Source organism: Engraulis encrasicolus, chromosome 23 (assembly GCF_034702125.1).
Source record: "Engraulis encrasicolus isolate BLACKSEA-1 chromosome 23, IST_EnEncr_1.0, whole genome shotgun sequence".
NCBI lineage: Eukaryota > Metazoa > Chordata > Actinopteri > Clupeiformes > Engraulidae > Engraulis > Engraulis encrasicolus.
Genome location: NC_085879.1, coordinates 4636465 through 4650293, shown reverse-complemented (window position 1 = coordinate 4650293; position 13829 = coordinate 4636465). Strand labels below are relative to the sequence as shown.

At 40.7% G+C, this 13829-nt stretch overlaps 2 protein-coding genes across 2 annotated transcripts; one reads left to right on the top strand and one right to left on the bottom strand.

Annotated features, from left to right (window-relative positions):
- Positions 1–539: 539 nt before the first annotated feature.
- Positions 540–4622, top strand: LOC134440398 (uncharacterized). The gene is made up of 5 exons (XM_063190461.1): positions 540–712; positions 923–1087; positions 1993–2121; positions 2239–2376; positions 2836–4622. The coding sequence occupies exons 1-5, from the start codon at positions 710–712 to the stop codon at positions 2923–2925; spliced, it is 525 nt and encodes a 174-aa protein (XP_063046531.1). The 5' UTR covers positions 540–709; the 3' UTR covers positions 2926–4622.
- Positions 4623–5575: 953 nt separating this feature from the next.
- gcna (germ cell nuclear acidic peptidase) lies at positions 5576–13752 on the bottom strand. Its single transcript, XM_063190821.1, has 15 exons — positions 13569–13752; positions 13030–13180; positions 12890–12941; positions 12716–12759; positions 12512–12575; positions 12347–12420; positions 11690–12076; positions 11267–11333; positions 10659–10735; positions 10197–10541; positions 9912–10071; positions 8584–8728; positions 8080–8215; positions 7161–7365; positions 5576–6189 (listed from the first exon to the last, which is right to left on the bottom strand). Exons 2-15 carry the CDS (start codon positions 13172–13174, stop codon positions 5958–5960), a joined length of 2133 nt encoding a protein of 710 aa, XP_063046891.1. The 5' UTR covers positions 13175–13180; positions 13569–13752; the 3' UTR covers positions 5576–5957.
- Between the last annotated feature and the right edge of the window lie 77 nt (positions 13753–13829).

Genomic DNA, 13829 nt, shown 5'->3' with positions numbered 1-13829 from the left:
GTCTGATTGGTTAATGTAAATGACCGACCAGGAATTGGCAGTCAGCATAGCCAATCATGCAAAGTAACGCAAAAGAACGCCATAGCTCGGACCAATCAACAGCCAACCGCGCTATAACTGGAATTTCCTGGTTTTTCAAGTGTCTGTCAATAATCTACACAACTTTATTCTGCAACATTATTACTTAACCGGTGTAAGAGGTCAGCAAGGGATTTGTAATATGCAATTTTGTATAAAACATGAAAGTAAGGAGTGCATTTGTTGACTTCTTTTTGAAATACAGTAGTCTAACAGCCTTGCATGTTGATAGACCGTTACAATTTGCATTCCAGTCCAATGCAATATTGTATACAAATTCAGCAGGCTACATTGTTGCCGTTTGTGCAGAAATAGGATGTACATTATCTGACACATAAAACAGCCAATGACAATGAAGAATTCACCATGACATAATACTAAGTATCCAATCAATGCAGCGGGTGCTGTGCCACTGCCAAGCATCAACAAAACACGACTGACTCAACTGTGCAAAGGCGACGACGATGATGCTTGTGACGCTGTGAACGAGCCTGAGCAATCCGTCTTTTTGGAACATCTACACGCAATGCAACAGTAAAGCGTGCTACATAATTTTGATTGTTCGCGGCAAATCAGGAAAAAGGCCGCGTTGAATTGTGTTGATTAGAAGACGTTTTATATCAATTGTAGCATGGTAAGCCGTCTTGATTTTCATGTTTCGATGACAGTACCCCTGTAATCTTAGTTAAACGCATACATCAGTTGTGTTTTGAATCGTTGTTTTTTGTGATTGCTGCATTGCAGCAACACCCAATCGTGACAATTGAAACCTGTCATCAGTGTAAGCTATTCTGCACCTAGCATGTCATCCTTGGTGTCCATCAACCTGTAACCTTCTTCCCAGGCCACCAGTGCCAAGAGGCCATCCCTTGGGACCGTGGTGGCGCCGCCACGCAAGAAGACCAGCCCCAAACCTGAGCTCACCGAGGAGCAGAAACAGGAGATCAGAGAGGCCTTTGAGCTCTTTGACACCGAGGGCTCCGGCCACATAGATGTCAAAGAACTGAAGGTAAAATGAGTGGTCCATTTTGTTTGTGGCTGCCCAAAATCAAGCATGTTGCAAAGCAGTAGTGGTCATCTAGAATAGAATAGAATAGAATAGCATTGAATTGAATTGAACAGAACAGAACAGAGCAGAAAGCCTTATCACATACTATCCACACATCCCTCTCATCTCACCTCTCTTCCATACACATACTGTACGTAGTTAATTCCTGCATGGTTCATCATTTGCCACACATACAGTCCATCCTACCTGACACGTTTGGCCCTGCACTTTAAGCATGGACTGTATGCACCATTGCACACACCAGCCCTTCACACTATGCACAGTAACCTGGTGGATAAACTCTAATTTCACCTCGTGCAATACTTGTACAGCGTTTCTATGCGTGTGACATAGGCCTAGAAATCCTTGCCATTCTTGTATTGTCATTGAGATTGTACACAATGTGAACATAATGAGATTTAGGCCTCCCTTAAAGTTTTACACTTAAAAGGAAAAATAATGTAGAAATAAGAACAAAACAAAAAACCCATGCCATAAGAAACATCCTGTATGCACACTCCCTATATATGCAGAGAAGACAGCTGATAACATGGACCTGAGTTCAATAAGTGAGCAGCATACTGTCTTTAACATGGAGTGTGTATACATGCAGTAGCCTATCCCGAATATGATCGGGATATTAAGTATCCTGAATTTGCGTTTGAGCATATAAACACTTCCGTATCCCGAATAAGCCCTTATTACGGATACTGAGAAATCTGTAGACTGGGATATAACGTTCTGTGCGCATATAAACACCTTATCCCGAATATGATCATAACCGGGATATGCCTCATATTCGGGATACTGAACTGCTATAAACGCACTCAATGTGGTTTAAGCATTGTGTTTGTTTATTTTGCCAGGTGGCCATGAGAGCTCTGGGGTTTGAGCCCAAGAAGGAAGAGATCAAAAAGATGATCACAGAGGTGGACAAAGAAGGCTCCGGAAAAATATCCTTCACCGACTTCCTTTCTGTTATGACCCAGAAAATGGTAAGGCCAGATCAATGTTCAGTTTTTTTCATTATTATTTTCAGATTGATCATTGTTTTTACATTCATCATTCAAAATTAGACATAAGAATATAATAAAACATTCATACTGTTCTAGGCAGAGAAGGATTCCAAAGAAGAGATTCTGAAGGCTTTCCGGCTATTTGACGATGACGAGACGGGTAAAATATCATTCCGCAACCTCAAGCGAGTGGCTAAAGAACTGGGAGAGAACCTCACTGATGATGAACTACAGGTAACATGGCATGGGGTTCGAACCCTCAACCTTCCAACTCTTTAAAGGTGCACTGTGTAGGATTGTGACCAGAGTAGGTATTGCAACTTTTCTGCTCATTGAAACTCTGCTGCCTATTGCCAAATGTGATCTTTTCATGAATATTTACCAAGTAATAAACTAATATTTAATAGTATGACCAAAGTACGAGTTTTGCAGCAAAAATGCCTATTTCTGGAAAATCTGGAAATCCCAGTGATAAAGAATAGTTATAATTTGATGGTGGTACCGGTATTTGTGAAAAGGGTAACATTTGGGAATGGGCAGCATGAATTCTGAAAATGAACTACAAATATTACACATTTCAAGTATGAAGATTTGACCTCACTCACTGAAATAGAATATTGTATGTTAAAATAACAGCACACCTTTAAAAGTTCAATTTCCTAACCAATAATGCCACAACTGTCTCTCACACAGGAGATGATTGACGAGGCAGACAGGGATGGAGATGGAGAGGTCAACCAGCAGGAGTTCTTCCGCATCATGAAGAAGACCAGCCTGTACTGATCACCGTAACCCCTCTTCACAGGCAGGGGGAAGGGGTTTCATGATATTACATTGTGTACTCACAACATCCGGAGAGTTTTCTAGAAAGCAGGGGTCCGTTTCCCAAAATGGGGAGAAAAAGGAAGTTAGCAACAGTGTTAAGAAAATTTTAACTGCTTAAGTAGGGTGGATGTTCATCTGGACTTTCGTTCTTTAAATCGCAAACTAAGCAGTAGCTTTGTAAGTATTCAGCGAGCGGTCAGATACATTTGTTGCACTGCAAAAAACATAGAAACTCAAATTAAGCCAGTAGTTTCCCTTTGGGACTAATGAAGTTACTCCGCAAGTAAAAAAATCTTTTGTGGATTTGGGAGGTATTTCTCAACATGAGCATTACATTTACTTAAAATCAGCCACTGAATAACAGTAGATGATATTTGTGTGTATTTTATCTATGACATGGAACCTTGGCTATTGTTGTTGTATCCTTGCAACAAAGTGGCAGGATGGATGAGAGGTTACGGTGCTAGGCAGCAAAGGGACCATTCAATCCTGTCTGAAGCGGCAGTTTTGCCACATTTTTACAGCCAGATATGTTATACAAAATACTCTCAAATATCAGTTATGTTTGCAACTATGAAGATTTGACCTCACTCAACTGCTAGTCGCAGAAATAGAAAACTATGTTAATATAAAATGTAATGGATTTTTTTGTAATTGCAAGGAGATCATGGTAATGGTTTTGTATCGTATATACCGGTAATTGCACACTTCAAGTTTCACCCACAGCTTTTCTGGGGAACAAATTGAGAGTTGTTAACTGAGAGAGCTGTTCATGAGAAACGGACCCCTGCTTTTGGTGCTTCAGTACGTCAACTCCTGGCCTGTGGTGCCTCCCGATAGTCATCTTTTGGATTTATTCTCCTATGAAAATGGAGCATAGTTTGTTTACTATGAAATCTTGCCAAAATATAAAATTTTATCAAAGTATTAATTACCTATTAAATGTTATTGGCATGGGTTGTCGTATTTAGAATCTGTCACGGGTCATTGTGTTTCTGTAAATTCATTTTAAATATTGGAGGACAGGATAATCAGTGTGTTGGAGAGTGGGTGTGTCAGAGCTAATATGAGTTTTTGGGGTCCACAATGTTGTCCAACCTGAGCTTCTTTATCAGTATTGTTTAAATCACAAAGTACACCCGTTTTGTTAATAGTTCATTTGGGGTTAAGCACCTGCAGTGCCTACATCTGATTGGAACAAAAAAGACTGGAAAACATTGTTGGATTCCACACAATTCCACGTTTTATGTTTCAGAAGAATATATCATGTAGATTTTTTTTCTCTTTTGTTTCACAGAATTTCCACTGCTTGCAGCAGTTTTGCTTGCTATAGTCTTTTCAGGGAGTTTGGTCTGGTTTCTTAAGGCTGATATATTGCCTTTGTGCCTGAGTCGTGACCGACAGTGTTAAGCTTCACAGAGGTTCCAAATCTCCTCCTCTGCCCTCGCTTACAAGTATTTGATTACAAAATGTTCTGTTAAAATGTGTGCTTTTTATTTATTTAATTTCGATGTACCTCCTTTGTACACTTTGCTCTTAAGTATTGAATGTTTTGTATTTTACTGTGTATGAAGTTACAAACAATTATTTAAGGTATCACTATCAACATAGTTGTATATTGAGCAAATCCTATTGTTTTGTCTTTATTTGTGGAAGCTGGAAGAAACAAGAGCTGGAAAGTATATGAGCTGAAAATGAAAATTGTTCCACAGATTGAATCTGATACATCCTCATAGTAATACATCCTCGCAGTAATGGGCAAGTGGTTAAGGAAAGGGTTTTATTGCCTGTAGTCATTTAGTGTCAATTCGATTCCTAATCCCGACACAGGCAAGTGTGTGGGAGGAGTAAATAACTATCACTCACCCTTCTCCTTGACTAGGGTACCGTGTTAGAATACTACAGTCCCCCCACAATGCTGTGCCCTTGCATTAGCGAAATAGTGGCATGAATGCAATTTCATAATGCTGATGATCTTCTGACCATTAATTCATGTTTTCTGTTAATGAACTCCTCTGACTATGAACAACAGACTACAAAGCCAACAATTAGTTTCAGGAGCACTGGTCAGGGGTGTCGGAATAACCTAATAATATACATAACTACCAAATAGAGTCATTTCTTATTTTCAACATATTTGTACATAGTCTACAATAAAAGTTTTTCCAGTGTAATTACTTTAATGGGAACACAATGTGTAATTTTACAGCTGAATTATTTTCCAACACATCAGGGAAACAGTTAAAGTTGACACCTTTAAATTACAATGTGCTGCTTAACTTCACTTATCAATACAATCACCATCAGCCCTACCGTGGCTTAACGGTAGGGCACTCGTCTACTATGCGGCCGACCCGTGTTCGATTACGGCCTGGGTCCATTGCTGACCCTTCCCTGTCTCTCTTTCCCAAAACATTTCCTGTCTCTCTCACAAACTGTCCTGCCATTAATAAAGAAAAAAAAGAAGAAGAATTCCCAATAATAATAATAATAATTTAAAAAGATACATTGTTCCATACCATTGGTGCATGATGCGAGAAGTTTGATTTTAGTGTCAACCATTTTAAAAACGTACGCTTTTTTTAAACTTTATTTTGACACAAAACAATTGACTTTGTTGGTATACCAAATATACTTTATTGAGAAACACTAAAAGGGATCACATTACTGAACAGAAATATATTTCTGAAAACAGTTTCAAAACAGCTTACATTTAAAAGACAAAACAAGACAAGTAAAGACAAGTAAACAAGTAAAAAGACAATGGCACAGTTTTTTCCCTTGAAATTACCTAGATAACGATCCTCCCAAAAAATATTTCACCACACTCAATCAGATACAAAACATTAAGATTAATGTGTAATGACACAAAGCCATTAAAAGTGGCATGGTCGTTACTGTTGAAGCTGCCAAAAATTATTTCAAGATCATTTTCAGTCATTCAGCAAGTTAGGCTCAGTCACAGTTCATGTTGGTTTCCCGTCAGGATCTCAGCTCTCACTGAGACGCGTCTTACTGGCAAAGTCAGCACTGAGCTTGCGCATGACGTCGCCGTGGCTCTGGCCAACGAGTTGTTGTCGGATGGTCTTGTAGTTCTCCTTGACGTAGATGGCGAAGGGGGTGGGGCCACGGGAGCTGGTCGGGGTGAGCAGCACCAGCTGCCCGGTGCACAGGGCACACACAAACCTCTGGGTGTCCAGCGACTTGGAGTGCCGCCCAATGCTGCGCAATGGAAACAACAAGAGACATTCACAGCAGAACTAACCTGACATGAGACGGTGTGTAAAACTGTGGCAAAGAGTAAAATCATTACAATTAACTTCTTGAAGCAAAAGTTATTTTTGGGTTTTTGCACGAGACAGATGGACTGTTTCACTTCAAGGTTTTAGTCAAAACAAATGACTGGCATGGATACACAGGTTATGACAACTGAACTTCCATCAATAGTCCCTGATAATTTTGTGTGCAGGGACTTTTAATGTCTGAAACAGTCTTAACTGAAATTCACTGATATTCAAGGAAATCCATGTCCCTTGGGAAAACCAACTTTGTTATTGGCATGGTCTTTAATTTTTTCACACCTAATTGGATGACTAAATGGAGTATTGTTCGTTTCTCTTAAAGGGACACTGTGCAGGAAATGGTCAAAAAAAGGTACTGCAACTATGCTGCTCATTGAAACCTGGCTGATCTTTTCATGAAAGTTTACTAAATAATAAACTAATATTGTCTAGTACGGCCCAAGTACAGTCATTCTTGCAGCTAAAAATGGCTATTTCTGGAAATTCAAAATGGCGGACCATGGAGAAGATCCCCCTTTTCATGTATGAAAAGTGCAATTTTTCCAGTCATAATGAATACTTAGAATTTGATGGTGGTGGTAAGTATTCATGAAAAAAGGTAACATTAGTGAATGGGTAGCATGAATTCTGGAAACAAACAACTAAAAATCTCACACAGTGTACCTTTAAACTCAAATCACATTGTACTACTTGTACAGTCTTTATTTTCTTTATTTCCTATTTTTCTTATTAAAAAGAGCAGGTAATCAGGCAATTATTTTTTAATAATAAAAGGAATATTTTTGATATAAAAAAGGAAGTTAATCAGTATTGCGGAATCCTTTCACTTTCGCAGCCCTCATTGGTTCCATCATGTGCCTTAAATCTTGCGCATGGCAGTGGCATACTCACGTGTTCTTGCAGCGGCTGCACTGGTACTGGAACTTGTACTTGATGTCGTAGCTATGGCAACGGCTGACCATGGGCAGCTCGGGGTGGGCCAGCGTGGCCTTGCGAGCAAACATCTTCCAGATGGGGCCGTGGCCGTCCCGCACGCCGTGGATCAGCCAGGGGGCGGCGTGGCACATCTCATGCACCAGCGTGTCCCTCAGTCGGTCTGACAATGACGGTTAGCAAAAGAATTGCAGTACTTAATTCACTCAACATCGCACTGGCTTTGGGGGAGAACATAGATGTACTTAATGATACTTATTCAAACAAGAGGCAATCACATTCTTTTCCTCCAAACGTACATTGCATTACCGTATATGCATTACATTGTCTAATCAGCATAACAAATGTTTTTTTTACCCTACAGACTGGAGGCACAATTGTTGAATGTTGTAGCCTAAATCTGCAGTTATACCCCCACCACATTGAAGCTTATGCAATCTGTTTGATACAATTTATCTAGTATTGGCTTAAGGGGATGTCAGCTGTAATTAGTTGTTCATTCGAAATGCAGGGAGACACGTGCCCTTTTTCCAAATGTGCTTAGTGCCGTTTCAATTGAAGGGCACCAACAACGCAAATTCAGAAGTGCCCAACGCCTCTTTAGAAGCTCAACCTCAAATAACTAAATAAGCAGACACTTTTATAAAGCGACTTACAAAATAGGTAAGTACATGTTTAGACACGAATCCTAAACTACTTAGTACTACTACTTGCATTGAAGATAAAACTTTAAGAACTAGAAAAGCGCTCAGAGAGCACACCTCCACCCTCTGGTAGACAGAAACACACAAGCACCGCAAACATGCAAACAAACGAACGTAACCTCCTTGACAGAGGTAATACATACTCAGAGAGAGAGATGTGTTTGATACTGTACCTGCTGAGTCACAGACTTTGACCGATAGTCTGATGCGTGCGTATCGATGGCCCGTGCCGCGCTCCTGGCCCGTGATACAGAAGCCGGCCGTTTTCCTCATCTTATTGCACCATGACACCGACATGTCAGATGGGAGCTGAAAGTTTGGCAGTCCATTAACACAAATCATGCTCAATGACCCAGTATGGTGGATCTGTCTAGTACAAAAAAAATCAATGTCAATTGCCTCCTTTGGCATTCAGTTGGAAAGGGATTTCATGTCTTTTAATATGTGCATATCACCAGCCAATTTGGCCAGTAGATGTTAAATCTTACTAGCCTAACATGCACTCACTATTAGTCAAGTGGCTTGTAAGATTTCTTTTGTACCAGCCAAACTGGTACACTTGGCATTTTGCTGGTGTTAATTTAGAGCCCTGTGTGCACCCCCATCCCCACCCCGCATACACATGCGCTGCATTTTCCCCTCTTTCATGATCCACATGGCAGACACGGTCTACTCACCTTGTCCTCAAACACACTGGAGTTGTACAGGCGATACAGTTTACTGGTAAGCTCTTCTTTGTTCTGTTTGAAACTCCTGCAATGCGCTGATGTGGGATCTGACAGAGACTGCAGAAAACAGCCTGGGGTTTTACATCCTGCGATCCTGCCATGGAAATACAAACGACATTATAACTGAGACTTCCTGCTATGCGTTTCATATTGAAAACCAATGTCCTGCGCATATTATTCCATTAAAGTGATGAATTTGACAATCTCTGAATCTAGAGTCAGATACATGGCAGAAATACTGGCCAAGCCTGCCCTTGCCTTCCTTAAACATACAGTCAATTCACATATTCCTGCCTCGTTCCGTCTGAGTGGGGTCTTCTGGGAGATCACTCATGTTACCAGACCAGTATACCAACCAATCAGTGAACGGCAGTGAGGGGCGAATGGCGCATTACAGATGAGCAGATTATGTCACGATTTCAAGAGTTCACCTCTCCCACCAGTAATCGTTTCTCAATTCAGCCGTTCCAGACCCTCTGTATGAATGAAATTAGTACAAGGGTATGGCAAGACCACACTAGGATAGCTCCACCACTACAGAAAAAATGATTACATTTAAATCAGACCAAACAGAAATGAAATAAGAGGTGAAAGACTGCCGTAACTTCGTGCCCTCTTCCAAAAAAAAAAAAGTGCCACCAGGGGGAGCTAAAAGGGGAATTGTACTGTATATCTTTAGGCCAATTCTCTGGAACATCTTAGCCTGGCTCTCGCGAGACCCCGAGTGCTTCGTGCCATCTGCGCGAGAGTCAGGTTAGGAACATCTGACCTGACATGCTTTGCAAATGATGCAAAAGAAGTGGCAAGTCATGAAGAGTGTAATTGCACAGTGGTCCCAAAAACATTCGGCATGTCTAGTTTTTAGTGAGAAAAGTTTTAGTTCTTCCAGGGAATATGCATTTAATTTATAATCAGACAAAATGCACACATATGGTCAAGATGGTAGTGACTTGGGGGTGCTGTGGCGCAGCGCGCTAAGACACCGTACCATATGCGGGGGGACCCAGGTTGGAGTCTAGCCTGGGTCATTTCCCAACCCTTCCTGTCGTCTCTACACTGTCCCCACCCCAAAATAACTGGTAGTGGCCCAGCTGTGGGTCAATCGGCTGAGCACTCAACTGCTACACCAGTGACCTGGGTTCGTTTCCGTCCCAGGGTCCTTTGCCGAGCCTTCCCAGTCTCTCTTCCTATCATCCTCTATTCCTATTCCTATTATCCTATTATCGTTATTTCGAAATCCTCATTTTGAACCCAAATTAACACAGTGGACGACATACCTGCTTCCACTTGTCGCTCTGGGCTCGGTCATGCTAATAGGCTTGAGTTTTGGAGGCTGAACAGGTGTTCTGGCAGTCGGAGCTCCTTTCTCCAGTCTGCCGCTGGGTTTGGCACTTCCCTTCGTGGTAGGATCTGACAGGCATGGCTTCTGTTTAGGTTCTGCATTTGTGTAAGAAAAAGAAAAAGACCAAAAAAGGACCAAACAGAAGTCAAGAAATAGGATGATCACTAGCTAACGTTATAGATAAGATAATGAAGTTAAAAGAAAAATGAATTATAATTACCCAGCACATTCTTAGGAGTGGCTTTGCTGTCACTATGTAACCGCAAGTTTTTTTTCAGACGGTTCAGCAATGAATCCACCTCCTCCTCCTGCTCGTCGGAACTGCTCCAGGCTTTGCTTTTGGTGCAGGTTGTCTTTGGCCTTGGAGATGGGACATGTGATACAGTTAAGGGAGAAGCCACTGAAGGCTTGGAGTGGCGAGTCTTCCAAGTGCTTGTTATGGTGCACCTATCATCATCATCATCATCGTCGTCATCATCAGTAAGGAAGACGGGGGAGTCGTAGTTTGAGGGCGGGCATCTCTCAACTTTTGGCGTCTGTTCGGAGGGTTTTGACTTGGGCAGAGCTATTATATCAAATGGAAAAATGCAAAAAACACAATTGGCATCCTTCATATTTATCCTTAAAATGTCCATATTACAAAAGCAAGTCATATTTTGAGGATATAAAAACTTAATAGTACCTTTGGAAGTAGAATTTTTACTCGGATCAAAGACAAAGTCGTCATCATCTGAGGAATCCACAATGAAATTCTTCAAACTAAAGAAGAAAAATATATTAGCCAGGGCCCAGACATGCTTCCTGTGACAGTGCACAAAATGTCAACTTCAGGTCAATCTGGTCTCCTTGCTGCTCTTTTCAGTGTTACACAAGTTGGGGAGCACTTGGGGTCAGTCGTTGTTGATCACGATGAACAGAGGGAATGACGTGGTGGGCCTTCACTTTCTGCCGTTAGGCATGAACTATTGGAATAGGTGGTGTGATTGGGTGTAACTTCATCAGGAGGCATTTGACACATACAGAACATGTACATGTACACGTTTAGCAGCACACATTTGAGAAGTCGATTAACGTGTTAGATTGGCCAGAATAGGTTGTTGCTATGAGCATTGAGGTCATGGTAGCCAGGCTAGAAAAACATTCAGTCTTTTGTTCCCCAAATTGAATTTTAGAGCGTAATATAAAACTTGTGTTTTAATTTTTAACTTAATTGTAATAAGTGATGCAATATTCTTCTAGCAGTAGACAAAGTATTTTGTTTATACATACATATCAATTTTGCACCCTTACCTGTCTTCACTGCCACTGACAGAGCGTTGTTTCGGTTGTGCCTTGGGTGTCTTCACGCGGTTTAAAACTGTGGTATTGAAAAAGGCACAGTCAGATAATTGCGTGAAAAGATACATTCTCTTCAACAAACAATACTCCGTCAGATAATGTAGCCATCAGTTGCTGTACACGGGCAAGTCCCAAACAAATTGGTTGTTGAAAAATAAGAAAAGCATAGATAGTGAAACTAGAAATTCAGAACTATGCACATCCCTTGTTTGGATAAGATGGTGCATGAACATGGAGAATATAGAGATTCAGATTCATATACTGTAGAACTGATACTCAATAACTGGTCCTAAATTTAATTTATAAAACATTATCAAAAGAAAAATCTAGGCCTACCTAACTGTAAAAGCATTGCTGCCGCTTGGCAAGACTTACATTTTTCAAAGCTGTCATCGCTGTCTGAGCTGACATCTGGCGGTCTACAAACACTTGTCTTCGGAGGGGCAGATGAGGGGACTGCAGTAGTGGTGGAGCGAACAGGATTGACACGTCCAGTTGGAGTTTGAAGAGCACTGGCAGCCTTTGTGTTGCTTGGAGTGAGGTGAGCACTGGCAGCCTTTGTGTTGCTTGGAGTGAGGTGAGCACTGGCAGCCTTTGTGTTGCTTGGAGTGAGGTGAGCACTGGCAGCCTTTGTGTTGCTTGGAGTGAGGTGAGCACTGGCAGCCTTTGTGTTGCTTGAGGTAATGATTTTACTAGCAGCACCAGCATTACGACCGTGAGGGACATGAGACAGCTGGGAATTCTGAAGAGGCTTAAGCGTTGCTACAAAAAGGAAGCAAAGAAATAACTCATAATTGAAGTGCAGTACAGTACACTATTATATCAATGTTACTGCTGTTTTAACATGCTACTAATTGAACATTCTGTACTGTAAAGTATCATTGGGTACCTGAAAGGGTTCTACAAAATAAATGCATTGTTGCTGTCGTTGTTACTATTATTATTCAATTGCTGTGACGAAAAGTAACAGTAAGGGGCCAATTTCAACCAAATAATTAATAGAACAGCACAATCACAATGACGTTCTAATACCTTGAGATGAGGGTGGTTTCTTGGTTTTGGTGGCAGAATTATCATCAGTGGACCACTTTGGGAGTTGTTTTGGCCTGTGGAGAATCCAATTTGACTTCAGATCAGAAAGGGGGAAAAACATGTTCCAACAACATTCTGAAGCTATGCCATACAACACACCCTTACCCATTTTGTCTACTGACAGATCCTTTCCTTGGTACAGACACTGGTGTTTTGACACAGCTGATCACTGGAGATTTGCAAAACACATAACATTAGAAAGAAAGAAAGAAAGAAAGAAAGAAAGAAAGAAAGAAAGAAAGAAAGAAAGAAAGAAAGAAAGAAAGAAAGAAAGAAAGAAAGAAAGAGAGCAAGCAAACTGGCACTCACATGACTCAAAGCTGTCATCACTGCATGTAGTTGGAATTTGTTGGCTACAGATGGAAAAAAAGAACAATGTACTATTAAATGGTAATTTGAACATTTCTACATTGGCTGCATCTACATATTAATTGCACTGAAATCAAGAATGATTTGGATTAAAAAGTCACAGCCTAATCTTACCTGTTTTTCTTGGCAGACTTTTTAGTTCGTCTTGGTTTTAGTCTTTCTAAAACTGACAACGAGAGCAATTTCGGGTGTGAGTTTACAATGAATGCTTCACCAACAAACCAATCACATTCTTGGTCCTTTAAACAACTTACTTTTGTCAAACTCTCCATCACTTGAGTCTAATAAAATTGGAGTGGCATCGCGCGCTCTGGAACAGTTCTCTTTCTCAGAACTGTCCTCGTCGTCAGTGACTTCTAGCACGAGCGGTTTACTCTTGTACAAAGAAGTGCTGTACATCTTGAACTGCATGAAATACAAAGATTGCATTTGATATTCATGATGTCATAACATTTCCACAAGCTGTCCGATAAAGAAACACATAGTGGTAGCTGACATTAATTGTTGTGTCAATAAAATGTACAGAATCACACATCATTTCAAGCTTTTTAATTTAAATCACATGCAAATAAACATTACTGAAATCTTTGATATCTGAACGGGTCTGATTCTACTCGAATGGCTGGGATACAATAATAGCGCCTGGCAAGTCGATTCCCGTCGGAGTTCGTCAATCTCCTTCAAGATAAGTGAGTAAATGCGTCTAGTTGGATGACGGTCTGTAAAACTATAGAACCGCTTGTATGATCTATCGCTGTATATCTACCCATAATGTGAAAAAGAACAAACCCACCTCTTGTCCTCAGTTAGCTGCAAATTCAAATTTGGCAGCTAAACAGAGAAATGTTTTACTTCCTTTGGTGGCCTTTCACTATCAAATTATAAGCACGTATTTTGGAAAGAAAATCTGATGTCGATTCATCGCGTGGCGTTAGATGTCCCACAATTGATTTACACTAGTGCTGTTATTGTTAAATCATCAACTTCAAGAAATCTTCAATTTAAACCTCAGTCACTCAATAGTCTAATGACGTTTACTCTGTATTATTTTGAT

Excerpts from the sequence above, each read along its gene's own strand:
- LOC134440398 (XM_063190461.1), top strand. Across the intron at positions 1,088-1,992 it reads TAGATGTCAAAGAACTGAAG|GTGGCCATGAGAGCTCTGGG; the intron begins GTAAAATGAGTG and ends TTATTTTGCCAG. Across the intron at positions 2,122-2,238 it reads CTGTTATGACCCAGAAAATG|GCAGAGAAGGATTCCAAAGA; the intron begins GTAAGGCCAGAT and ends ATACTGTTCTAG.
- gcna (XM_063190821.1), bottom strand. The coding sequence starts at position 13,174 with ATGTACAGCACTTCTTTGTACAAGAGTAAACCGCTCGTGCTAGAAGTC. Across the intron at positions 8,216-8,583 it reads CCAGTGTGTTTGAGGACAAG|CTCCCATCTGACATGTCGGT; the intron begins GTGAGTAGACCG and ends CCAAACTTTCAG. Across the intron at positions 7,366-8,079 it reads CAAAGTCTGTGACTCAGCAG|ACCGACTGAGGGACACGCTG; the intron begins GTACAGTATCAA and ends CGTCATTGTCAG.